A 27,823-nucleotide genomic window follows, 5' to 3' on the forward strand; every position below is an offset into this window, starting at 1 on the left:
GGTTCTATCCCCTTTTGGAACCCCCCGATGTGACTGTCTTTCCTAAGGAGCCTGTGGCGCTGGGCCAGCCCCACACCCTCATCTGCCATGTTGATAAGTTCTTCCTGCCGGCGCTGAACATCACGTGGCTGCACAATGGAGTCAGTCATTGAGGGTATTGCAGAGACCATCTTCCTGCCCAGCAAGAAACTCAGTTTCTACAGGTTCCACTACCTGATCCTCCTTCCCACGGCCGAGGACACCTGTGACCTCCAGGGGGAGCACTGGTGCCTGCACCAGCCTCTCCTCAGGCACTGGGGTATGGGGTGCCCTCCCTCTGCCATCACGGCATTGGCACCACCTTTATTTCCTGGACCCATCACCCCTCAGCACCTGCTTTCCTCAATCCTATGTTTTATGGTCACTTTATCCAAATTTCACCATCTCATAATTTCAAATACCCAACACCTCCCACACCCAAGGCCAGCCTCTGCTCTCTGTACCTTATTACTCTGTCTTCCCTTGGTGGCCCAGAGGTCCAGGAACTAATCCAGGTGCCTGAGACCATGGAGATGCTGGTCTGTGCCCTCGGCCTGCTGGTGGGCCTGGTGGAGATCCTCAATGGCACCATCGTCTCAAAGACCAAGCGATCTGACAGCGTCCCTGGGTCCAGGGGCTCCTGTGAGTCTTCCTAGAGGTGCATTAGGGACACAGTGGAATAGACGAGATAAAAAGTTAGGGGTGAAGAATGGGAAAGAGAAACACTTTATCAGGGGCTCTTTGAGCACTGATGTTTTAGTGCCATTGGGCTGGATGAAAACACTAACAAATGTAATGATAAATGACATTCGTTGAGTTGCTTACTGTGTTCCAGGCACTATTCTAAGTGCTTCTCATGTGTTCACTTATTTACACGTGGAGGTTGGTTCTTATTTATTTCATGTTACAGAGGGGGAATCAGACACGGGGGGAGGTGAAGGCCACACAACTTCAAAGTGCAAAGCTTGGATTTAAACCCAGGCTTTGGGCCAGCAGTGGCTGCAGTCTTGTCCAGTATTAGATTATTTCATCTGCACCCACAATCTGTCTTCCTCCATTTTACACAGCCTTAATTTACTTCTGCCCGCAGAGGGATGTTCAGAACTTCCAATGCCATGTTAAACATTTCCAGCAACGAAGGACATCCTATCTTTTGCACAATCTCACAGGGAATCCACCTCATTTCTTTGAAATATATAAGCTATAGATTTTTGGTTCACTATCTTTAACACATCATGAAATTGATTAAATTCTGTCTATGTCTTGAGCTGAATTCAGTTTAAATTAATGTGAATTTTGTGGAGTCCACTAATGTGTTAACCACATTATATATTTTCTGACACTGAAGGATCATTGCATTCCTAGAATAAATCTAAATTGGTCAAAACTGATTGTTTTTATAATGTACTGTTAGATTCAGTGACTGGCTCTGGAAATATGAATGAACCAACCTCATAAAATGATCTCAAAAATGCTGTTCCATTCTGTTTTCTAGAATCACACATGTAAGAGGCATAATCTGCTCCTGGAAATGTGGGAGGATGCCCCTAACGGCAATATGATCAGGACAGGGCCTTTTGGAAGGCGATTCTTTGCTTCCCATGACAATTTCTTTGATATTCTCTACTCTATTTTAGTTTTCTATTTCTTCCTGTCATTTTGACCTTTATATCTTTCTAAAAATGTATTCATTTTATCTAAATTTTCAAATTTATACATATAGAGTGGGTTGTAAGATTTCACATTTTAAAATGTGTGTACAAACAGTCATTCCCCCTTTTCATTCTGAATCTCCTGTATTTTCCTTAGGAGTCTTGCCAGAGGTCTCATTAAGTTTTCATTGCCTCAAAATTTGATTTTGTTTGTCTCCCTATTTTTATATTTCATTGAATTCAGCTTTTGTCCTTATTGCTTACGTGTATTTTCTTTTTGCTGTTTTTCTACTTTTCCATCCTCTTAATTCACATAATTATCTCGTTTGTTTTCAGTCATTTCACTCTAACAAAATTGTTTAACAAATAGTCTGACATTCTATGCAGCATTTTGAATGAACTTATTTCATCTTTCTATAAAGACTAAACATCTATTATGTTTTCAGTTATTTCCTCTCCCTCCACTATTTCCCTGACTTTCTAGATGTCTAATTATCAAGATGTCAGATGTCTGTTTCCATCCTTCATTTCTCTTCACTTTTCCTTTACATTTTCTATTGTTTGCTCCATCACATTTTCCTTGGGCAGTTTCTCAGCCTGACTTTTTGCTTATTAATTACACTTCAGTTGCAAAAGTCCTATTTGTTATCTCATTTTTTATGTTTCTTATTCCAATCTTTATCAAAGCTCAGTAGTTGTGCTTGATTCGTTGGCTTCTTGCTTTTGCTTCAAATTCCCAAATTCTCCTTTACTTCTCTATTTAAGCCCTTTTATTGTGAACTAGGGGACATTTGGAAGAAGCACACAAACCAATAGAATGTACGTTGAATGATTATCACCACAAGCACTCATGTAACTAGCACCTGGGTGAAGAAATAGACTGTTGCCAGTATCCCTGTGCCTTTCCTTAGGCCAGCAGGTAGTTTGTAAACTTTTCAGGAGCCAAAGGCTACTGATATCCATAATGCCTAGCATTGCTCCTGGTACACAGTAGGTCTTCCATAAATATCTCTTGTAGAAGTATTTTATTATTTATTTAATATGTACTGCTTAAATGTTTTCCACCTTCAAGGATTCCCACTCATTTGAAGTTAGTTGCAGCCATGTGATTTACATTGGAAAATGAGATGCGAGAAGTGTTTTCTTTCTAGGAGGGATCATTAAGAGCCAGTGAATGATTTCTTAGGTTCCCTTCATTCTTCTGGGGAGGTTCTGGGAGCAGAGGTGCAGGAGAAAACCTGTCAGCCTGGCTTCCTGAGTAAGATGATGAGCAGAGCTTCCTGGATGACTTACTTTGGATGTGTAGCATGAGCCAAACCTGGATATCTGGGTATTTGTTACTTTAGCACAGCTGATCCTATTCTTACTGTGTAAAAGGAGTTGAAGGGAAGGTGCTCAATGAGACTTCAAATAAACTGAGGGACAAGAGGACTAGGAGGATGTTTCATCCCATAAGCCAAGTGCACAGGAATTTCAGGGACAGTTTAGAATGTGACATGCTGTAAAGACGTCAACTATGGCAAGTGTTCACTGGCCTGGTAGCAAGTGGTTATTGGAACCCCTTTAAAGAGCATCTTCACAGCCAATGCCTAACTCCCACCTCCTGCCTCTTTCACCATCCCCTGACTTGGCCTCACTGCTGCTTGACAAATGGGGACAAAGAGAGGGTGAAATGACTTCTTCTTAGGGTACCCCTTGATCACTACCTGAGGCAGCAGCATCTGTTGGGTGGACCACCTTCTCCTTAGGGGACTGTGAGGGGTAGAAAATGAAGGGACCAGGTGGAAAGGGATGGGAGGTACAACACTCAGCTGGGAGTCCTAAGCCCGTTGGGTTTGTTCTACTGCAGGTGTCAATGTTTCTGAGTCAGAGGCTGACATGGGGGAGTCACTAGCTTCAGCTCTCCTTTAAAGCTCCAGTCCCAGCTTTCCTTTGAATCTCTGCTTTTCAACCCCAATGACTGATGTACCTCAAGACTCCTCTGCCTCCTGGCTGCCTTTGATCTTTCTGCACATAGCACTCAGCAAAGGGCCTGAAATTTAGAAAACTCTATAAATATAGAAAATGTGAAGTGTAGTGACAAGGTGGTCCCCAGTTTGGATGGTCTCTCAGCTCTTGTCTCCTCTGGGACCTCTCTCTGCACTGCATCCTTCCTTAGAAATCCCAGAGTTTCATAAATACCAGCATATGTCAGAGTGAGACATGTGTTACACTATCTTTCCATGACTGCAGGGCATTTCCTCATCTCCTTATACCCTCAATTCCCTAGGAGCACATATCCTGTTCCTGCAATGTGGGTGCAGATCCCTCAGCTTCTGATCCTGCCAGGTGTTAGTCCAGAGATTGTTCACTCCACTCTGGGTACTGCCCTAACCTATAATGTGGGTACAGGTGACAAGCATGGAGCAGAATGACTCTGATGGGATATGGTTTGTAATGTTGACTGTTCTGTGGCTCTGAGGGTAGGATTTATTTGCTCTGGGTCTGAGGATTTCACAGTGATCTCGATTTGAAGACTTTCTGCAATTCTCATGACCTCCTTCCATCGTTGAATCCCTGGATTAAAATCATATTAATTTTCTGCTGCATAGGTTTCTCCCAAGTTGGCTGTGAAGCTAAAAGGGAAAATAAGACAGATAAAGGGTCCTCATTTATTTACTATATATTGTCCTCATTACCTCATCATGTGATAGCTGAAATTACTACACAAAAACAAGGCAGCAGCATTTTCCTGTATAATTTTTGAGAAAATGAGGCTGATTAGTGATATGGATGTTTTAAAAAGAAAAACTGATTGTGTCCTATTCCCTAGGTTAAGAAGACTCTACGAGACATGATTGGTTTTCCTTGTGGGTGGCTTCTCTTTCCTGACTCCCTCACCTTGTGATCCTCTCTGCAGACTCTAGCTATATTTACTTATATCTGTGCCAGTGACGTCCAATCTGTACCTTCAGCCCCACTTCTCTTGGAATTGGAGGAAGCTGGTCCCCAGATGCAGGGCATTATTTGCAAGGGGAGGTGGGAGAAAGAAGCACAGTAGCTTGTGGGAATCGTCCATAGACAGGCGCCCAGGGACACACAAGGCCCAGAAGAAGCTTGTAAGAAGCCAGGGAGAGGGAAGGCATCAACTGGATGTGTCAGAGAGCTGCTGAGCACTCATTATGTGTATCAGGAGTGAAGAATCCATCCTCTACACGAAAAGGAAAGCTTACACCAAACATGTCTTCTACCTTGACTGAAAGGTGTCAATATGAGGCGAAAAACACAGAATGATGTTGGATTGAAAAAAAAAAAAGAAAGAAAAAATGACCAGTGTTTGAAGAAGAGTGCTACACATATTGCTTTGCTCTTTTCCCAATGGGGAGGCGTTTCTGTCTGTATGAAAATGAAGGCAGGAGGCCGAGGCTGGTGGATGAATGCAGACTTAGAGGATAAATCACGTCTACTTGATGCATTCGAAAGGCCAAGCTAGATTTGGTTAAGGAGTATTTGTGATGGCATGTGAAAAAAATGTTTAAAGGGTATTAGATTATATTTATAATTTTAAATTCTGATGTTTATTTAATTTCTTAATGCTAATGATAAAACGTGCTCTCAGTAAGTTCTATGTTGGATCAGAGCTGTGTGAATATGGGTCCTAACAGGCAGATTTGCAGTCTGTTCACCATGGAATAGCTAAGAATAGGGGTCTGAGATCTAAATGGATGAAGGCACTAAACTCGATTTGGGGGCAGCTCACTTAAATCCAGTAAATTCAGAAGAGTGCCATGTCTAACAGGACACACTATACAATAGTTAACATATCCCCATTTTCACGGTTTTCTTCTTTCCTACGTGTAAACCAAAATGAACTGCTTTAACTCCTACTGTTTACTAAAACCCTTAAACAAAAGTGATGAGAGGTGCATATTTGGTGCATATTTTTAAAAGAAAATAAACACTCATGTTGGATTTTGATTATTTATGGCACTGAGAAGAAGGGAACATGGTTGGAGGCCCAGTTCAAGAAACTGTGCATCAAATCAAAGAGCTGAATGACAGAAACTGGCTTCAGAGCAACTTCTGGGCAGCTGCATCCTTTGGGAAGCTGGGGGTCTGCCCCGGTACCAGTCAGTGGTGCTAACGAAACACAGAAAATGCTTGTTCCAAGGCACATTAGTCCTTTTGATGAGGTCAGGAATGCTGTGGGGGTAAAAGACAAAGTTATCCCAGGTTGCGGGCCTCCTTTCTTTAAGTCCCAGGAGAGAAAAATCATGGTGAGAGGCTGAGTCTCAGGCTGATAAAGAACAGAGTTGATTTCTGCTTCCTTCAGCAATGGAGCCATGCAATGCTCTTTCCCCACTCACCTGAGAGCTGAGGTTGAAAGAGGGGTTCAGGCCTGAGATTCTTTTCCTAGAGGAGCCTCAGTGCCACATTGCACAGAAAGGACTCACATCCTCCTGTAACCCACCCCACAAGTAAATCAAAGCAGGAATATTACCTGTTTATGCAGATCCTCGTTGAACTGAAATGAAAGAGAAAAGGTTATGTATTCAGTCATTGAAACCACCTCAGATAATTCGAGAAACATTTCCATCCCACCAAATTCCATTGGCCATCACTCAATGGATGCCCCGCAGGAGCCTGAGTACCTGGGACCTCATGCATCTGGCTGCATTAAGATTCCAGCCTGGGATACCTCTCTCCATATAGATCACGTTTGTTCTCTATCTGATTTCAGTGGCCTCTGCATCTTCCTGGCATTTCTTTTCTGTCTGAACCCCTCATCATGGAGTAAGTGTGAATATGCCAGGGAAGGTAAGTCCCGCTCACCCTGCAGTCCTTCTCACCTTTCTTGCTCCTCCTGTGCATGAAGATGCCCACTCCACAGGTGATGAGCCCCAGCACGAAGCCCCCGGCTCCCGTCAGCGTCTTACTCCGGGCAGAATCAGACTGTGCCTCTGGGAAGGACAGACCCAGGTTTAGTGTCACCTCCACCAGCTGTGCCCCTATTCATGTCCTGTCTGAGATTCTGGAGCCTGATGCAGAATATCAGGATGAGGACAGTATGGGGGGGAAAGCTTGCCTAAGAGGAAATTCAGAAAGAGCCACCCTCATGTCTGGAACAGAGGGTGTGACCTTAACAAGGTGGGAAATGCTGATTCTGGAAGTTGCCTCTCAAAAATGCCTGAGAAGAGGCTACAATGCTGAAGAAGGAGAACAGTTCCCATGTGTGAGGTCAGTTCAGGAAGGTGTCTGTGTCCCTAGATTTTCTGACAAGGAGGAGAACTATGAATCCTCAGGACCCCTAGGCCAGGGTCAGGAAATCTCCATTTCCCCAGCTTAAAACTATGCTCAGGAGCTGGTATGGAAGAAAGATGGGGTTGGACATGGCCCCAGGGTATAGATGCAGAAGACAGGATGAGTGGACCTCAGAGCCAGAGAGTCACCTACTCTTCAGAGGTGGGGTCTAGGAGGGTCATCAGAGACTAACTCACTCCACTCCATAGTGACAGGACTGTCCAGGCTGGGGTGCTCCACTTGGCAGGTGTAGACGTCTCCCTGCTGGGGGGTCATTTCCAGCATCACCAGGATCTGGAAGGTCCAGTCTCCATTACGGATCAGGTTGGTGGACACGACCCCAGCTGTTTCCTCCTGTCCATTCAGGAACCACCGGACTTGAATGCTGCCTGGGTAGAAATCTGTCACATGGCAGACGAGCAGGTTGTGGTGCTGTAAGGGCCCCTTCTTGGAGGGGGAGACGTTCACCCTCGGCTGGACTAGGGATGGGGAAGAAAAAAGTGGGACAGCATTTGAGATTATTCTTTCTTTCTTTTTTTCTTTCAGACCAAGTCTCGCTCTGTTGCCCAGTCTGGAGTGCAGTGGTGCAATATTGGCTCACTGCAGTCTTAGCCTCCCGGGTTCAAGGGATTCTCCTGCTTCAGCCTCCCGAGTACTTGGGATTATAGGTGCCTGCCACCACACCCAGCAAATTTTTTGTATTTTCAGTAGTGGCAGGGTTTCACCATGTTGGCCGGGCTTGTCTCCAACTCCTGACATCAAGTGATCTGCCCGCTCGCCCTCCCAAAGTGCTGGGATCACAGGCCTGAGCCACTGCCTCTGGCCAGATTATTATTTCTTAGGCATGTTTACTATGCAATTGATTCCTAGATGTTGAAAATAGGAATAGTGTGATTAGGCTAGTGGGTAAGGATGACACTGAAAAGATAGAAATAGACCTTCAAGTAGAGCATGCATGATCTTGAATAAAATAATAAATAATAAGTATATAGGGGAATGGTGGGGATTCAGAGGTAGCACTCTGTAGTACATTTAGGAGAAATTTTAACTAAAAACAATTTGGGCAAAAAATATTTAATCAAATGCGAAAATTCCTATCTTTTCAAAGTTCTGTCTTGATACAAATGATGTAAAATTTACCCAAATAATATCTTGAAATTAAAATACACAGACAATGGCATTATGGTGGCCTATTAATCCAGTAACTTTATTTCATGAAAATACAAAGAAAACAAAGAGAGCTTGACATGTCTTATTCTGCAAATAACCTATGTATTTTTTGACCTCACCTACAAATATTCAAAATCTTCGCATTTATGCAATATCCTGAGCCCCTACATGTTTGAGTAGTAGAAATCCCGTCCTTTCCAAGTTCTTCCTCTGTGCTGTGTCTTCAGGTCCCGTGAAGGTTTCACAGATGACCAGGTATTGCCCCCCTCTGCATTTCTGGATTTGTACCCCAGCTTGTTCTGTTGTTCACAGGTCAATTTCCACACTGCCACCTGCAGCTTTTCTTTTGGCTCTCTGCCACCAGTACCTTTTTCCTCCTCAGAAGGCACAAAAAGGCAGGCAGGGTGGTCATGCCCATAATCTTAGCACTTTGGGAGACTGAGGTGTGAGGAGCACTTGAGCCCAGGGGTTCGAGACCAGCCTGGGTAATATAGTGAGATCCCATCTCTAAAAAGAAAACAATTTAGCTGGATACGGTGGTACATGTATCTGTAGTTCTAGCTACATGGCAGGCCGAGGCAGGAGGGTCACTTGAACCTGGAGGCTGAGGCTGCAGTCAGCCATGATGGTGCCACAGCACTCCTGCCTGGGAGACAGCGCGAGAACCTCTCTCGAAAACAAACACAAACACAAAAAACAAAAAACAAACACAGAAAAGGGTCAACTGCCTCTAGAGAACAGCTCATTCAGAGGAATGTCTCAAATCAGTCTTCCAGGTCCCTAATCACACAGTTCTTTCCTTTCTACTTCCTGGAGAACACAAATACCCTGACATGAGGCCGGGCCAGGTAAAAGCACCATCTTGAACTGACCCACAACCCTTACTCCCTATGATATCTTTGCCTTGTCTATGGACTGATCCACATTGCCAGTCTCTTCCCTCAATGTGAGTTTATTTCAGGGGCACCTGTGTCTTACTACATCATCACCTCTGTAAACTCAACATCCATTAAACTATTCAACCCATGTCAAAATCTCAGTTGTGAATTACGTACAATTTCTTCCCCACAGAGCTCCTGGGAACCATGAAATCAAGGGGAATACTTGAGTGTCTGTTTTAAGGTCCCAGAACTTTCCATGAGAGGCATCTTGCTCAGTATTCTTTGTCAGGAGTTGGTCAGCCTGGAGCACATCAGAGACCCCCAGGGGGCGCTGGAGCTAAGGCCTGATACCCAATGGCCTCATTTCTGACCCAGTACAAATACATTTCACCAGGGGAAGGATTCCTGTTTGTTCTAGTTGCTTTCTCTAATGCCCAGAAAACATTTGCTCAATTACTTCTAGATTTGGGTGGGCATCCACATTGGAATTGTCACAACTCCTTTCTTCCCCATTCCACCTCTCCCCTGCCTCTGTGTTTTCCCTGTTCTAATTCATGCCTTCATTGCAATTTCCCAGACAATAATAGCAGTTTCCTACCTCATCTCCCTGCCTCTGGTCCCTCCTCCACCTAACACCCTTAGCTGTGTTCTGAAGACACAGCTCCAACCTTCTCTTTTTCATCTTTCAAATATCTTCAGTGTTCTGACAATACTTATATGGCTACATGGGAACCTCTAGGAGCTGATTACAAACTTTGACCTCCAGACCTCCCCACCCAGGGAATCTGACTCTGGGGGCAGTGAGTCTGGGGATCTGTGCATCACAGAGGATCTCCAGGACAGTCTTTGGAGGAGTGAGGTTGGGGACCTGCGGGCCTAAAGGAGAAACCCACACTCCTTAGGCTGGCATTACTTTTATTTGAACAATTATTAAGTAATTGCATTGCTTTTATTTGAACACCTCTCTCAACTAATTACCTCAGCAACTTGCCTAAACTCATGTCACTCACCTCATCCCCACCCAGTGTGTCCACCTTCTCACTCCTAGCAGGTGCACTTCCTTCCACTTTCCAGGAACAAGGAAATCAAAGGTGTGACCTCCCCAGCTTTCTCCTCCTCCCTTTATTTTTTTCTCTCTCAAGGACAAAGGTCCAGGGCTCACCCCCATGCCCTGATGCTGCTCCCTCAGGTCCCTCAGGTTGGTGCACCATGCTCCCCACTCCACAAGTTCACAGGAGGAAGCCAAAGCTCCAAGGCCCTCTTGTCCCATCCTTGAGAAATCCTCTTACTGCACACACCTCACCTCTCTCCATCCCTTTACACCCAGACTTCCTGAAGGAAAAGATGAATGAGCTCAGATACTGCCCTGTGCCAGCCATGGGGAACCCACAACAAGTAAAATCCATCTCAGCCCGGAGGAGGATGCGCCAACTCAGCCTCATCCACCCCCTCCCATTCCAGCTTCCACTGCTACAGGCAACCTGCTCTCCCCAGGTCTCCCTGGTTTCCAAACCCACTTTCCATCTTCTGTTTTCTGACCTTCCGAAGTCACTGGCACCTCTGTCCACTGTGCTGCTGAGGTCCCCTCCCTCAGCTTCCAGGAATCTTTTTTTGTGGGTCTGTCCTCCCCTCAGCCTCCAGGACTCTTCTCTGCGGGCCTCCCCTCCCCTCAGCCTCCAGGACTCCTCTCTGAGGGCCTCCCCTCCCCTCAGCCTCCAGGACTCTTCTCTGCGGGCCTCCCCTCCCCTCAGCCTCCAGGACTCTTCTCTGCGGGCCTCCCCTCCCCTCAGCCTCCAGGACTTTTCTCTGCGGGCCTCTCCTCACGCTGCACTTTGGTTTTTTGTCTCCTTCACTGGCTTTTCTCTGTTGGCCAAATCACAACTGTCCAGTTCCCAGGATCCAGTCCTTTGCTCTTCCCCCTGGGTCCCCTCTCCCTGGGAGGTCTCCTGTAGCCCAGGCCCCTCCCCAGCTGCAGACCCTTCTCTCCACCTGCCCATCAGACCATCCATCTGGCCCCTCAAGCACCTCAAACCCAGCCGTCTCCCTGCAGGTTTCGACTCTGCATGGCCTGCTGTGCCATCTCCACCTCCATCTCCACACCACACCCCTGCAGGCTCTCCTGTGGCCTCCTTTTCTCACCCACATGCAGTCAGCTGCCAGGCCTGATGAAGTCCGCGGGGGGGGTCTCTCTGCTCCCATCCTCTTCACTCCACGCTCAGCCCAGTCCAGGTCCGCACGCTCGCTTCCCTGACATGCTCCAGATGGGCTCCCTCATCAATCCCCAGCCCAAAGTCCCCTTTCTGCCTGGCACTAAGATCCCTTAGGCCGGCCCCGCTGCCCCTGCTCTCTGGGCCTGGGCCGCCATGCCTGCCCTGGGATCCCTAGCCCAAAGCCCTTACTCACCTCGGCGCTTCAGGGTCACGGCCTCATCCAGCTCGTAGTTATGTCTGCACACCCTGTCCACCTCGGCCCGCTCCTGCTCCAGGGAGTCCTGTCTGTTCCAGTACTCGGCAGTAGGCCGTCCCAGCTCCGTCACTGCCCGGAACTCCCCCAGGTCGCTGTCGAAGCGCACGTACTCCTCCTGGTTGTAGATGAATCTGTCCAGGAGGCGCTGTGTCCCGTTAAACGCATAGCATTCAAACCGTCTCTGGTACACGTAATTCTCTGCAGGGAGGAGGAGGCCATGAAGAGGGGAGGTGTACTCTCACCTCTCACCTAATCCGCTCTTTTTTCCTCTCTGTCTCAATATTAACGATTCTTCCCAAATCTTCCCACTCAGGACTGGATTTTAAAATAGGAGTTTTCATTGTACCGAGTTCTGTGGTCCTAGGCCCGTCGCAGAGCCTCTCCAGGCCTCCGTTTTCTCACTACGCAGGAAGAGGATTTACTGAAAAGAATGAGACTCACTCCTCGGGGGACTGAGTGATCACTAGGGAGGGGCCAGCACTGAGAGGAAGGCAGTCCCTTCTGCTGGTAGCTGGAGGAGGGGGAGACGGTTCACCTGTGGTCGCTGGTTCACCTGTGGTCGCTGGGAGAAACAGTAGGGGCAGGAGGAGCAGGGGACATGGAGGGTGGAGGTCCCCCTACCCAACTTCCTGCCTGACATTTCCATCCTGGTATCAGTCCTGGCTCAAATGTCACCTCTTCCAGGAAGCCCTCCTTTCCTTCTTTTTCTTTATCACAGCTAGGGATTTTCCTCTGCCAGTTTCTTGAGAATTCCTCAACCTGCTCCTGTTGTTTTGCATTTAGGAAATGTAGAAATATATCATTAAAACTTTCTTCAACTTTGGTAGGGGACCTGGACTAGGCCGGGCATGGTGGCTCACACCTGTAATCCCAGCACCAGGAAAAGGAGCAGGTCAGGATATCCGAGTCAAGACCTGGGATCTCGCCTTAGGAATGACACTGGAGACTAAAGGTGGACTCTGTGGTGCCCCTGAGCCCAGCCCCACTCCATCTCCATTATCCTTGCCACCAGGCCAAGGCAGGAGGATCATGAGGTGAATAGATCAAGACCTTCCTGGTCAACATGGTGAAACCCCATCTCTAATAAAATACAAAAAATTAGTTGGGCATGGTGGTGAGTGCCTGTAGTCCCAGTTACTCGGGAGGCTGAGGCAGGGGAATCGCTTGAACCTGGAAGGCAAATGTTGCAGTGAGCTGAGATTGTGCCACTGCACTCCAGCCTAGTGAAAGAGCAAGGCTCCGTCAAAAGAAAGAAAGAAAAGGAAGAAAGAAAGAAGAAAGAAAGAAGGAAAAGGAAGAAAGAAAGAAGAAAGAAAGAAAGAGAGAGAGAAAGAGAGAAGGAGGGAGGGAGGGAGAGAGAGAGAAAGAGAGAGAGAGAGGAAGGAAGGAAGGAAGGAAAGAAGGAAGGAAGGAAGGAAGGAAGGAAGGAAGGAAGGAAGGAAGGAGACTCTATAGCCTGAAAGTTAATTTTCAAATATGGATGCAGAAAGACTTGGTGTCGAAAGATGTGGAAAATATCTTAATCAATGAAAATCACCACAACTACCAGAGACCTGTGGGAGTGGAGTCCTTTGGGTTTAGAGGCATTGAGGTAATTTTTTGGCAGTTTTTGTGGTTTTATTTAAACACAAAATGTGGACATGAGCTTTCTACTCATTTTCTTTGCTGAGCAGCCTGGCATTGCGGTTGGTGACTCTGATGGCCAGCTGGGTGGCTCTTTCCATGATGGGTTTGTGGTTCTTGGTGGAAACTTTCTGAGCCATCTCAGCACAGTAAGATTTGTGGCACATCAGCAGCACTTCAAGCTCCTTGACGTTGTGGAGCAGAAACTTCTGGAAGCATTTTTTATTTTTTTTTTGCCTCCATAAGCAATGTTGGGCATCAAGAGCTAGCCCTTGAACCTTCTATGAATCCTGTTGTCAAGACCTCTGGGTTTCCACCAGTTATGCTTAATTTTGACATATCGGTCTGAGTGGTGCCGTATGAACTTCTTGGTCCTCTTTTTGATGATCTTAGGCTTCATGAGGAGTTAGAGAGAGGCCATGATGTGGAGGAAGAGATGGCTGCCAGCTGCATAGGCAGCATAAAGGAAGAGAGCATTGATGTAATTTTTACATAAAGAATGTTGGCAGACTTCCCACATGCTGTTCTTCCTAGGGAGTGCCATGAGCAGTGTCTGGCAGGTGTGTGTCTACACAGAATTATCAATGACACGGCACTTGTTTGTTTCTGTTTGAGTCTCTTCAGGCCTGCTCTGTTCTTGGGCACATTGGGGAAATTACTATGGTTGTTCTGCTCATCTCTTTCATGCTCTGCAAGTTAACTTCTCCAGTGTATTAACAACACCTCTCACAGAAGCTGCACAGCTGGTGGCACAGGATAATGTAGATGGAGTGGGGCTGGGCTCAGGGGCACAACAGAGTCCACCTTTAGTCTCCAGTGTCATTCCTAAGGCGAGATCTCAGGTCTTGACTCGGATATCCTGACCTGCTCCTTTTCCTGGTGCCTTGGGCCCCAACCTCCTAAACTCCCAAGCCCAGCCATCCCCAGCCCTTTGAACCCAGATTCCTCCTCCACTGCTACCCATCCGCCCCTCCCTGTTTAACTGCCCTGCTCTGAGTGTGGATTCTCCCATTTTCATTTGTTAGTCTTTGTTTCTCCTTTTCATTCACTGGTAAAAGAACATTTTTCACTCAAGAATAAGAATTTTGAAATTTTTCTTTGCAACATTTGATTCTTTTTTTAAAAAAGTTTACCCAGTCTTAGGTATTTTTTAAAAATATATTTAACTTTTTAAATGGAATTTTACCTGCCAAGTAGACATAAGCGATGAGGGGTTTTATGATGTAATTTGAAACTTTTGGTTTTTAATATAAGAAAGTTTATCCTGTTTGTGGAACCCTTAACAATTGAGTTGCCCAGAGCACAGTTTGAAACCACTGAGCTGAATGAATTCATCTCTCACTCAGAACAGGATATATTAAAAACCTCTAGCTCCCTATGGATTGTCTCAGCCAAACTTTTCTCCCCCAACCCCTTTAAGCCACAGCTTGGCTCCTCCGTCCTTTCTTCTTGTGCTGTTTGAGGATGGGGATGTGTGTGGAGTTGGAGGAGCATGCAGTACACTGTGGAATCAGCCCTACCCACTCTGCCCACTTCCCTATGGCTCCAGCTCTCCCTTCAGCAGGTTTTGATTGAACATTCATTCTACGCAGGGAGCTCCGGTAACCCACCCTCAGTCCCTGTCACATGGCTCTGCTGCCTCATCTCATTCCCCCAACAACCTCAACCCAGCCTTTGCCCCTCCCCACGTTCACTGCCCAGCATCACATGCCCCCTTCTGCTCTCTGTTCCCCCATCTCTGGGTTTCCTTGGTGGCTCCCAACACTGCCCCTCATCCCACACAACAGCTCTGCCTATGGGATGGGGGCGCCACATCCCCTCACCTCCTCCTGACACTGATTAGTGTCACCAGAGCTACTCCAGCCTCCTCTTTCCCTAGCCTCAGCCCTCTCCAGTTCCCAGGGCTGAGCCATCCTGCTGGTTAGTTCTCAGCACCCCTCTGTGACTACAAGTGCAGGTTCTCCTCCCCTTCCCAGACAATGAACCTGAGGTAATGGCTTTGAGGGGCTGTCCTCAGGAGATTCCAACATTGTTATCCTGAAAAGTGAGGAGGTGACATGATGTCAGTACCTTCTAGGTGTGTCCTATGAGGGGTGTGGAGGGGTCTAGGAGGAAGGATCTAAGCAGGAAAGGTGGAAGTCAGTGGAAAACTAAGGTACCTACTTTGCAGTCCTTCCTCTTAGGGTGTTGGTGTAAATTTGGACTAGTAAGATAAGAGCATCCTGAGAGAAAAACAATGGCTCACAGAAGACATAACATTACACCAGCCACAGGGAGGCAGCAGGAAGAAAAGGTTTTTCCGTTTGTTACTGCTTCCTTGGCTGTCTGATAATCTACACTCAATCTCTTTCACGCACCCATACATCCTCATCACATTCTTCCTACAAGTCTCAGCCCACCGTAATACTCTAACCACATTCTGGGGAAGCTGGGAGAAGTACCTCTAATGAGAGTGCCTTCAGGAGCTAGAACCCGTACTCAATCCTCCCTCCCATCTTGCCTTAATTGTCCAAAGGGTGTGGGCTCCTGCTCCTACCTGGAGAATGATCCTCAGAGCCTGGACACTCCAGCTAAGGGCTCTTTTCCTGAGTCCCCTCCAGACTGGATGCAGATGTGAGAATGCCCAGGAGCCTGCACTTGCTAACCTCTCTCCCTGCAAACCTTGTCTGTTCAAGGTTATCTTGGATCTCTTGGCCCCATTTCCCCAAAGACAAGTATCCTGACCACTGGGCACCTCTCTCTGTTTGCTGTACCCACATCCTTGGAGAAAGAATAGGCCTGTAGGGTAGCAACCTATCCTATAGGGGGTGAGCCTCATTCTCTAGCTGGGAAGGGAGGACACCGGCTTAGTGCAGGAGCCCCTGCAGCCTGTCTCAGGGTCTGGTCTCTTAAAGAGAAAGTCCCCTAGGAATTGTTCCCTGAGCCAGACCCTCCAGGAATGGCAGCTCTGCTCTTACCTGGAGTGGCCGTGCCCTGGACTACAGATGTGAGCAGCACCATCAGTAACGCCGTCAGAGTCACTGTCTGGGGGGCCCCAGAAACTGGCAGAACCATCATGGAGGTGGAAAAGGATGGCAAGAAGAAAAGAGTTGCAGTCAGGAAAAGAAGGACTCACTAAGGGGAGCTCGTCTGAAATATTAGAAACCATGAACCCAAGCAGTCTTCTGTGACCCTGGGATTGGACAGGGTCTGAGAAAAGAACCAATGGACACTGAGCTTTGTATGAGTCATCACTCACCGGGCAGACGGTTAGTGCGAAAGGTCTGAAAATATAAAGCCTGTGATGCTGTTAAGATGACAAAAGGGAGGACAGTGATACTCATATTGAGCAGTCAGATAAGTCATGAGGTTTGGGGAGATGATGTGTTTTCTTTGCTCTGAATGTGATCTCAAATATTCTGCTGGCCCATCTACGGGGATTATCATTTCCCCAATTCTGCCACACCTCACACACTCACAAGACATGGTCTGTTGTGGAAGGGGTGCTATCTCAGTGTGTAAAAGACCATTCAGTGGCATGGTTTAGAGGGATTAGAGTACCCATCCCAGAACTCAGATGAGGCCTGGAGTCTGTCTGTCTTGCCTTTGTCCAAAGGTGTGTTTAAGATTAGCACTCATTTATATTTACTTTCTCCCAGAGGTCTGTGGGTCCTGCAATGTGCAGGGGATACCAGGTTCTTCCATAGGACTGTCATCAGAGCCAGCAGGGCTCAGTGTAGGAACCTTACTCCGGGAGCATGGACACACCACCTACCCTACCATGTAAATATGCAGCTTTAACGACACTGCCTCTCTTGGACTTCAATTCCTTGTCTTCAATATGGGGATGATATAACCGGCCTTATAGCAAACTCTTAAGACCAAATGAGATCAATAGGTCTGAAATTTCTTTGGAAAAATAAAACCATAGAGAATATAAATTGACCAGCAAATAAGGAAGAAAGTGAAGAAAAAATCAAAGACCCCACCTCCTTCAATCTGATTCTATTTTGTTATAGTGAATATTTTTACAAACTTCCAAAGAACATTACTTTTTACTTTAGACACTTATAAATGTGATCCTACTGGACCACCAATTCTAATTTCAAAAAAAAAAAAATCAAATTGGCATCATTTATTTAAAATGTAAATATAAGGCTATAATGTAAAATGCAAGAGAAGAAAGAATTATGTAGTAGAAGGTGTCCAGTAGGATTGAGGGGCCAGGAGAGGATTGTGGAGAAAAGCTCAGTTTTCTTAGTAACTGCCTGGGTTGGACTCTTCTCCTTGTCATTTACCTGCCATAGATAATTAGACAGATACTTAACTCCTCAATGTCTCAAGTAATTTATTTTTAGAGTTGGCATTAATAATACTTCCCTCAGATTTATGTGAAGATTAAATGAGATAATGCTTGCAAAGCACTAATAATAGCATCTCTCATGAACTAATCTGTTAGTAATTATTATTTATGCAAGGTAAGGCTACCACAAACAAGAAAAATATTAATGTAATATTAAATGTTTTGTGACTTTATCCATGAGTGTCAAAGAAATCGCTCAAATTTGAAATATTTAAGATGAGACTAGAAAAGTAATTTCTTAAGTATGGTAAAGAGAATATAAAATAAAAAATGAACATTACATGTAACAGAAAAGCATTAGAGAAACCCTTCTCAAAAACAAGATCAAAATATGGGTGCGCATTGTGACCACAGGTAATGCTGTCCTGGGTATTCTTATATGAAACTGAAATAACATGGTAATTTAAACATAAAAATGTTGTTACACAGTTTAAATACCAGGAAAAGTCAAATACTGAGAAATCTAAATAAAAGTTATCTAAAAATTTCACTAACAAAGGTAACAAGGAATAGATAAATACTTAAAGATCAACTTCATTCAGGTTAATTAAAACCTCTAAATAGAAATTATAACACTTCTGCAGAAATGATTACATAAAAAGGAGATATCTCAGAGGTAGAAAGAAAGATTAATAAATATTTTATTATATAGCACATTCATTCTTAATTATCAGCAGAATATATTTGTAAACTTGACAATGTAACATAAATCATGATTTAAAATATAGTGACCAAAAATCATCAAAGATCATCTGACTGTCTGGGATGGGGGTGGGAGTGGGGTGAAGGAACATAATGGAAAACATTTGCCATCAGAGAAGATGTGACTTATCTTTTTAAGTCTCCTTCTCTAACTGAAAACGAACTGTGAACTGGAGCTCTCTTGACCACGCTGGTACCTAAAATTCTCCCATCTCTTCCCCAGCACCTTCCAGCATCCTCTTTACCCAGCAACAGAGAATGTCAGCTCTGTTATTCCTCTGATTGGTGAAGCCCAGCCATGCTGACTCCTCTCCACCCATTTTGACCATTTCCAGTGCTAGAAGCCCACAGTTCCAGAGTCTCATCTGCCTCCACCCGGCTCAGTTCCTCATCACTGTTCCTGTGCTCACAGTCATCAATTATAGACCCCACAACGTGTGCCCTGAAGACAGAATGTTCCAGACCAGAGCTGTGATCTTGAGAGCCCTCTCCTTGGCTTTCCTGCTGAGTCTCCGAGGAGCTGGGGCCATCAAGGGTGAGTGCTCAGGAGGACACAAGAGCATCGGGGTGAGTGGTGGGGAGGCTCACATCAATTGTTGCTTCAGGAATCAGAGATTTTAGGGGCTCATTGATCTATCTGGCCCTCATGATAGTCTGTGTTCCCTCTGGCCCTCATAATAATAACAGCAATGGCAGCCAGAATTTACGAGACACCTGCATAGTTTCTTTCCCCATTTACATCTCACAGGAAACTTCAATGAAGATATTATTTCCTTCATTTAGAAATTATTTTGAAAAAACTGAAGCTCAAAAAGATGAATACATTTTCCAAGGTTACACAGCAGATCAACGAGCCAAGTTTGAAGTCCAGACCCAGCTCTGAGGGTCATACACTGCCTCCCCCAGATTCCTGCACACAATGACCTTCTACCAGGGCCCTCTGGGCCCCCACATCCCTCCCATCTCTCTGGGATCCCCAGCCTCTGTCTTTTGTGGCTGCTTCACAGGAACTCCAAGCTATGGGCTCTGCATTAGGAGAGAAAGTGCTGAGTTTTCCTGTATCCTCCATTTCTCCTAGGACCCTACGGCTCTTCCTGGGTCTTTGTGGGTGGTCACAAACTTTCCTGTCTCAAACAGCACTATTGCATGGTCTTGTTAGCCTTGTGACTTGGGTCCTGAGAGGTCCAGGACTGCAGGGGAGGCCTAGACTTTGGATAGCTGCAAGGACTCAGCCAGAGATGGGCCGTGGTGAATGCTCTTTCTTCCTGTAGCTGACATCAGGGAGAATGACATCAAGCCTGTGTATGATGCTGTCATCCCAAAACCTAGTGATGGGAAGGTTAGAATCCATAGCGTACAAGATGCACACTGGCCTCAGACAGTTTTATTTAAGATGTGTAGAATAAAGAGGCAATGAGGCTGGGGAGAATCAGAAATATCGATTGCCCTGTTCACAGTCACCTGGGTTATTTCTAATGTTATGTTATAATAAACATCACAATGGGCATATCTTCTTAGATTTGAATGTGTTTTAGGATTATTGGTAGAAATTCCTAATTTGCTCAGCTGTCTCTTCAAGGTTTCCCTCCCCCGTGGTTCCTTGTCTCTTAACATCTAAACATGTCCTTTACCTTAAAAACATAAGTGCAAACCAACTGACAAAAAACAACCTTGCCTACATCCTACCCTAGAGACACTCTCTCTATGTCCTCACAGTTGGAACTAAGTTTCTGACTTGTGTCCAGTAGATCCCTCTCATCTTGGCCATCAGGAACCTCTGCAGAAGATCAAATCCAGTGGGTGCTTCTCAGTGCCTCTGACTTGACTTACTAACAACATTTGCATTGTAATCCACTTCTTTCTGATGAACTACCCTGTCCTTATCTGTCTCCTGTTTCTCTGGATCCTCCTTATCATCCTTTAAATCACCTCTTAATTATCATGTCCTCTCATTGTAGTCTGAGATCTCTGCAATTCTGACTTTTGGCACTCTTCCTGGAAAATCTCATCTAATTTGCACCTGCCTCTAATGACTCTCAATTCTTTGGCCTAAACTCCTCTCCTGAGACCACCCATCATCCACAAATGTCTATGTATTATTTCTCCTTAGGTGACTTCCAGATCGTCTACTGCAGTAGCCCCACAGTGAACTCAATATCTTCTCCCAGTCAGGCTGTCTTCCCTGTGAGAAGTGGCTTTTGTCCTGTTTTCTGAATGCCTACATTGAAGCCATCTGTTCCCCCGGAAGCCATTCCCGATGTGTTGTTTGATCACATGTTTTGTATACCCACGCATCTGCACTTATCCTTCTGAACCTGCTGTTGTCTTGTCACTTGTGTTTCCTTCTGTGAATTGTACGCGTCTGCAGAACAGGACCTATGTGTTATTTTTACTTGAATATTTAGCATCTAACAGTGTTTGACATATAGTAGTCTTTTAATACATATTTTTGTCTGAATGGAAATGATATTTTGAAGTAAAATAATCTGTTTCATATCTGGCTGATCTTTAGACAACAGAACTTGTGAAAATGTTTTTTAAAAAGTATTTTAAAAAATACAGGAGAGATTCATGTATTAAGAAGATGAGTTTCCAATAATTGCTAGAGGACTTTGTGTCTTTTTATTTTACCCTCTTTTTCCTGATGAGTCCTTTGAGTCTTTTAAACTGAGGAGGAAGCTGAGTTTCCTTGTGAAACACCTATAGGATTTAATTTATTTTGTTTAGTTTGAAATACCACTTGTGCTTGGCCACTTACAGTGACAGGGAGTCATTCTCAGTGAAAAATAAGACACAGGTCATACCCTCCAGATACTTACAATTACAGTGACAGGGCGTCATTCTCCCTGTCACTGTAAGTGGCCAAGCACAGACTGGGTCCCCACATGTCAGGGCTGCAAACTCGCAGGAAAATCCATGAGTTGGGAGGTGAGAACAGATGAGCCCTGTGGTCCCTTCTCATTCTCATGCATTTATCATTCTAAACCCAGACTCTCACATATACATTCATTGTTTTCTTTAATGATTACAGTTGCTTTTATCCTCTTATCTTTGCTACTTCTTGCACACTAATAAAGACTAAGAAACAAAATAAATTAAATCCTACAGGTGTTCCAAACTCAGCAATAACTTCTAGTTGGCCTCTAGAACATAAATCAAAATATAAATGTAAGAAAAGTTTAGAGTGCTTAGTACCTGGATGATGAAATAATCTGTACATTAAACCCCTGAGTCATGAGTTTATCTATATAACAAACCTGCACATGTACCCCCGAACATAAAATAACGAAATATTTTAAAAAAGGAAACAAAAGTTTGGAACAAATGCCAAAATAACTGTACTGTACTTTTGAATTTATATGCCCCAGTGAAAAATATTATCAACAAAGCTGTACATTCTAGTTTCATGTTCATAAACTAAGACAGAAACTTTAAAACTGTCAAGAACATGAAAATTTGAAGGGTATTTTCTTCTTCCTCCCAATTTTCTATTTTTTCTCTCTTTCTGCAATAAGAAAAATAAAATGTTCACTCCCCTATCCTCATGACTCGAAAAACAATTTTATATCTGTGTCTTAGAAGAATTAAGACCTTAAAGGTAGAAAAAATCTGTCTACTAGTTCCACCAGTAGCTGTATGACCTTGGCAAGTTATTAATATATAACCTCTCTGCATTTCCTTACCTGTAAAATAGTATGCTATGTATTTGCTTCATAGGGCTATTGTGACAATTCAATGAGTGAAATATGTAAAGTATTTAGAAGGATGCCTGGTACAAGTAAGTGCTCAACAAATGTTTGCTGTCATTGTTACGATTACTATTGTGTAGGGTCAGGATGCCCAGACTTTCAAAGACCAGGAAGCAGCTTGACTTATCAATGATAAACTTCATTTTGTTCTTCACTCCTTTCTTTTTATAACTGCCCATCTGCTCTGTATTATTTCCTTAATGGTGTTGGTCTCTCTTCCCCATATGTCCTGCCTTTGACCTCTTACCTTCTTCCTTTTTATATTCCTAAGTCTTTATTCATTCTCGAGCTTTCACCACTTGCATATTCATACTGACATTTTGTCATGTTTTTCTCTACTTTCTTTATGCAGCGGACCATGTGTCCACTTATGCCTCGTTTGTACAGACACATAGACCAACAGGGGAGTATATGTTTGAGTTTGATGAAGATGAGCAGTTCTATGTGGATCTGGACAAGAAGGAGACCGTCTGGCATCTGGAGGAGTTTGGCCGAGCCTTTTCCTTTGAGGCTCAGGGCGGGCTGGCTAACATTGCTGCATTGAACCACAACTTGAATATCTTGATCCAGCGTTCCAACCACACTAAGGCCGCCAATGGTACTGCCTATCTTTTCCTCTTCCTCTGTAGCCCAACTGGAAGGGATGAGAGGGCCTCTCTGCCACCCTCAGACTAGGAAGCCTAAGTGCTCCCTGCTGTGTAATCCTCTTCCACTAGTGGTCATGGGCTGATCCCACTACAGCAAGGGCTTGCATCCTCTCTTCTCAAGAAAGAGAAAGGTGAGCAGAGTGAGGCTGGTCAGTAGTGTGATACTCCCCTCTGTGATTCAGGAACCCAGAGCTGCCAAAAATCTAAGGCTGAGGTAGAGGACCCCCCAGAGGTGGAGCCTCTGTGATTCATCCCAGAACAGGGTCCTCACCTGCTCCTGTCTCCTCCCAGATCCCCCTGAGGTGACCGTGTTTCCCAAGGAGCCTGTGGAGCTGGGACAGCCCAACACCCTCATCTGCCACATTGACAAGTTCTTCCCACCGGTGCTCAACGTTACATGGCTGTGCAATGGGGAGCCGGTCACTGAGGGTGTTGCTGAGAGCCTCTTCCTGCCCAGAACAGATTACAGATTACACAAGTTCCATTACCTGACCTTTGTGCCCTCGGCCGAGGACTTCTATGACTGCAGGGTGGAACACTGGGGCTTGGACCAGCCGCTCCTCAAGCACTGGGGTATGCAGCTCCTTTTCTCTCCATAATCTTCTGGCATCCTCTATTCCAACGACCTGGTGTCCTCAGCACCAGCTTTCCCCACTGGCCAGGTCTCAGTCCTCTCCTCATCCTAATGTCCAATTAACTGTCCATAACCTTCAATTCCCACACCCATCCCACACCAGAACCACCCTCACTGCACCTCCTGACCCTATCTCTTCATTCTTCCCCCAGAGGCCCAAGAGCCAATCCAGATGCCTGAGACAACGGAGACTGTGCTCTGTGCCCTGGGCCTGGTGCTGGGCCTAGTGGGCATCATCGTGGGCACCGTCCTCATCATAAAGTCTCTGCGATCTGGCCGTGACCCCCGGGCCCAGGGGCCCCTGTGAAGTACTGTAAAGGTGGGAATGTAAAGAGGAGGCTCTAGGATTTGTAGAATGTAAGGAAGGGAGGAAAAATTCAATCCGATAATTGTTCGTTGATCTTCTAATGGGTTAAAAGCATTCAGCCACATAACAACAACAACATTGATAACTAAACAGTAGTTAATATGCTCAGGCGCTATTCTGAGCGTTTATGTTTATTAACTCACTTTATTCTCACAAATAGTCTTTGAGGTAGGTACTATTATTTTCACCATTTCACATGAGAAATACTTCTATCTTTTTACATACGCAGAGACCTGAAGCACCTTGATCAAGTTCCCACAGCTATGAAGTAGTAGGGCTAGCTTCCAATCCAGAAAGTCTAGATCCAAGACTGTTTATCCACTATACTATACACCCTATTTTGTGAAAGAAAAGACCAAGTTCAAATTCTCCAAGAGTCTATTGTCTATTAATGGAGGCAGATCTATATTTCTATACGTAATTACAACACAGTGTGGTGGGTACCGGTACTATTTACTGCCTTTACTTGGACTCATTCCATGGCAAAGCCACACAAAAAATGCCCCTCCGGAGATCTTATAGTTTTCTATTTTTCATAACATTCACCATGTTTTATATTTGTATGTGTTTTGGGAATTCTCTTAGCATTAGGTAGTGAACTTCCATGCAGGTGACCACATCTAATTCATTATTATTATTGTTATTTATGCTGGACATCAGGTACAAAAGGTTAAGGACTTCTCAGTTCATTATACTATCATCATTGGTGCCTCCGAGCTCTCAATCTCTCTCGATTTATTTGGTCCCTTTTATCCCCAGTCGTTACTCCCATATCTAACCTCTTACCCTGACCTCATAGGCAAACATTTTAATGAATTTGCTGTTTCCTTTCATTTGCATAGATCCTGTATAATATGTATTAGTGTTCAGTGTACATGTATTTTAATTAGCCAAAATGACATTAAATTATAGATCTAATTTTGTACATCCAGTTTGTTTCTTCCAAATCTTCCATAATGTTTTGCTCTATAAGTCCACGCATTAGTCCATTTTGCATTGCTATAAAGGAGTACCTGAAGTTACCTAATTTATGAAGAAAAGAGCTTTAATTGGCTCACAGATCTGCAGGCTGTACGAGAAACATGGCACCGGCATCTGCTTCTGTTGGGGGATTCAGGAAGCTTTTACTCATGGTGGAAGGCAAAGGGAGCCGGTGAATCACATGGTCAGAGAAGGAGAAAGAGAGAGAGAAAGAGGTGCCAGGCTCTTTTTAACAACCAGGTTTCATGTGCACTAATAGAGTGAGAACTCACTCATTACCCTAGAGAGGGAACCAAGCTATTCATGAGGGAGTCTCTCTCATGATTCAAATACCTCCCACCAGGCCCCAGCTGCAACACTGGGGATCAATTTTCAACACGAGACTAGGAAGGGACAAATATCCAAATCATATCAATCCACGTATCTATATTGTTCCTTGGTTATCCCTGGATCTCCATTATTGCAAGCGATGATTGTATCTCACATGGACTTGCGTATGCGTGTGGACCTGATCTGCATTCCTGGAATGTATGTATCCTAGAAAGGGGTTGCTGGGTCGATGGAGATGCAGCTCCTTAATTTGACTAAGTACTGCTCATCTGTTCATCAGAATGGCTGTACTCATCTGTACTTCCGTTGTCAGTACCTGAAATATCCTGCAACTCCCAAATGTACATCAACACCAGACATTATCCAGTTTTCTAATTTTTGCCAATTTCATGTGCATAAAGAAATATGCTGTTTTATTTTGTACTTCTTTAATTGTTTATAATTGGGGCTATAATTGGGACTGATTAGCCACTTGGGGGTTCCTTTTCTATAAATTGCCTGTTCAAATTATTTGCCCATACTGTGGGCTTCTATATTTTTCTTATTGATTTGCAGGAGATCCTTATATAGTTCTGCTAGTAGTCCCTTGTCAGTTGTAGGCATCGCAAATGTTTTCCCCCTAATCTGACTTCTGGCAACTTTCTCCTTGTTTTCCTTTATTGAAGAGAAATCCTTAATATTTTGTAATGAAGGCCATCAACTCTTTTTTGTTTTGTCTTGTCTTTTCTTTCTTTCTTTCTTTCTTTCTTTCTTTCTTTCTTTCTTTCTTTCTTTCTTTCTTTCTTTCTTCTTTTTTTTTTGATGGAATCTTGCTCTGTCACCAGGCTGGAGGGCAGTGGCATAAACTCAGCTCACTGCAACCTCTGACTCCCTGGTTCAAGAGATTCTCCTTCCTCAGCCTCCCAAGTAGCTGGGATTACAGGCATGTGCCTCCATGTCCAGCTAATTTTTGTATTTTTAGTGTAGGTGGGGTTTTACCATGTTGGCCAGGATGGTCTCCATCTCCTGACTTTGTGATCTACCCGCCTTGGCCTCCCAGAGTGCTGGGATTACAGGTGTGAACCACTGTGCCCTGCCTGCGTGTCTTTTTAAAAAGAAGTCTTCCCTGTACTGAGATATCAAAGATGCTCTTAAAATATCTTCTGTAGTTTTAAATTTCACATTTATCACTTTAATTCATCTAGGCTTCATCTTTGTGTTTGATGGGGAGCATGTTTTATTTTTCTCTACATAAAGGGCCAGTGTTCCCACAACTACTAAATAGTTCACCTTTTCTCCATAAGTTTATGGCATGTCCTTTGCTGTACTGAAAGCTCCCATTACAGACAGGCCTCTGTCTGGGTTCCATCTTGTTCCACTGTTCTGTTTGTCTCTTCTTGTACCAGTGTCCTAGTATTTTGATTACTACGACATTCTAGTGTGTGTTAGTATCCAGTAGGAGAAACTCTTCCTTATTTTTCTTTGTTCACTCAATTTATAATTATATCTATAATGATTTATAACAGAATAAAGTGAATGGAGAATGTCAGATGTTAAGAGGAAGTATGGAAAGGAGGGCTGGGACTAGGGTGATGTAAGGGATGCACTTGACTTAGGTGCAAAATTTGGGGGATACCAAAAGAACTCAGTAATAAAAGTGAATCATATTTTAATGAAATATCTTGAAAAAGCAAAATTAATGCAAAGATACATGATTAACAAAATATCAAAAGAGGAGTATTTAACAAAAATGGAGAAGAATCAGAGAGGCAGAATAATTAGAATATGTTGTCACATAAACCAAGGAATTAAAGAATTCCAGGAAGGAGGAAGTGCTGCTGTCAGATGTTCAACAGAGATCATTTTAGAAAATTTATCTTGGTTTTGAAATCCTTTCAAAGAGCAGTTTACACAATGTGAGCAAGTATCCTTCCTTCATTGCCTTCATTGATATGGTTTGGATGTTTGTCCCTTCCAAGTCTCATTCCAGGGTTAAGCTTCTTCTCTGCCCTCAGTAATGTGGCCCTTACCCTTATCAGGATACTTTGGAGACATGAAGCATGTAGGATGGCGTCAAAGTCAGCTGAGGGTTGAGGGTGAAATTTGATGACTTTAGGGAACTCCTTGGCTCCTATGTGCTGTTCACCTGGAGGACCAGGGCATGTGCAGGGATGACCACCTTCTCCCCGGGACCTGAACAGGGCAGAGAAATGGGAAGATCAGGTATAAAGGGAGTGGGGAAGATGGGTCTGGGCTTCAGTAGTGAACCCAGGAATGACAGTAACTGTGTGTGTTGCTGCAGGTGACAAAATACCTGAACAGAAGAGGACTTAGGAGAGATCTGAACTCCAGCTGCCCTACAAACTCCATCTCAGTTTTTCTTCTCACTTCATGTGTTTGCTACTCCAGTGGCTGACTGAATTGCTGACCCTTCAAGCTCTCTCCTTATCTGTTGCCTTAAAATAGTCATTCCTTAGTAAAGTTTCCAACAAATGGAAGGTAATGAATAAATGTTGACACTTTGGTAGCACTGATATGGACACTATCCCTTCACTGAGCCTTTTATCCTTTGTTCTCCTTTGAAGCATCCTTCACTGTAACCTTCCCGAGAATACCCTAAGACCAATAAATACTTCAGTATTTTAGAGCTGAGAGACTCTGAGTCATTCTTACTGGAAGTCTAGGATCAGGTCACATGTGAATACTATTTCTTGAAAGTGTGGTTTCAAGCTCTGTTGCAGATGAAGTTACTAAAGGTTCGGATCCCACCTGAATGGCAAGGTCTGAGGATAGTGATTCAGCCCTGGGTTCTTCCCTAACTACAGGATAGGGTGGGGTAGAGAAAGGATATTTGGGGGAAATTTTACTTGGATGAAGATTTTCTTGGATGTAGTTTGAAGACTGCAGTGTTTGAAATCTCTGAGGGAAGAGATTAAGTCTGTCTGGATCAAGATTTCAGGCAGATTTGGATTCCATTCACAGCCCCTGAGCTTCCTTCCCAA

The 27,823-nt window shown here is 44.5% G+C and overlaps 1 protein-coding gene, 1 long non-coding RNA gene and 2 pseudogenes across 3 annotated transcripts; 2 read left to right on the top strand and 2 right to left on the bottom strand.

Annotated features, from left to right (window-relative positions):
- Positions 1–513: 513 nt before the first annotated feature.
- On the top strand, positions 514–1,782 carry LOC141410125 (uncharacterized). Its single transcript, XR_012433923.1, has 2 exons — positions 514–660; positions 1,514–1,782. It is a non-coding gene; the product is annotated as an uncharacterized lncRNA (long non-coding RNA).
- A 3,834-nt stretch (positions 1,783–5,616) lies between these two features.
- Positions 5,617–16,198, bottom strand: LOC102139636 (HLA class II histocompatibility antigen, DP beta 1 chain; annotated as a pseudogene).
- LOC141410124 (large ribosomal subunit protein eL32-like) lies at positions 12,970–13,749 on the bottom strand (annotated as a pseudogene).
- Positions 16,199–18,489: 2,291 nt separating the features above from the next.
- LOC102136862 (HLA class II histocompatibility antigen, DP alpha 1 chain) lies at positions 18,490–27,466 on the top strand. 2 transcript variants are annotated; one of them, XR_012433924.1, is made up of 5 exons: positions 18,490–18,669; positions 22,236–22,481; positions 22,822–23,103; positions 23,317–23,521; positions 27,124–27,466. XR_012433924.1 is itself a non-coding variant. In XM_065544181.2 (5 exons), the coding sequence occupies exons 1-4, from the start codon at positions 18,588–18,590 to the stop codon at positions 23,469–23,471; spliced, it is 765 nt and encodes a 254-aa protein (XP_065400253.1). In that variant the 5' UTR covers positions 18,490–18,587; the 3' UTR covers positions 23,472–23,483; positions 27,124–27,466. The 2 variants fall into 2 exon arrangements, 1 of the variants encoding a protein (XP_065400253.1); XM_065544181.2 differs by having other exon boundaries at positions 23,317–23,483.
- The last annotated feature ends 357 nt before the right edge of the window (positions 27,467–27,823 follow it).

Source organism: Macaca fascicularis, chromosome 4 (assembly GCF_037993035.2).
Source record: "Macaca fascicularis isolate 582-1 chromosome 4, T2T-MFA8v1.1".
Taxonomy (NCBI): domain Eukaryota; kingdom Metazoa; phylum Chordata; class Mammalia; order Primates; family Cercopithecidae; genus Macaca; species Macaca fascicularis.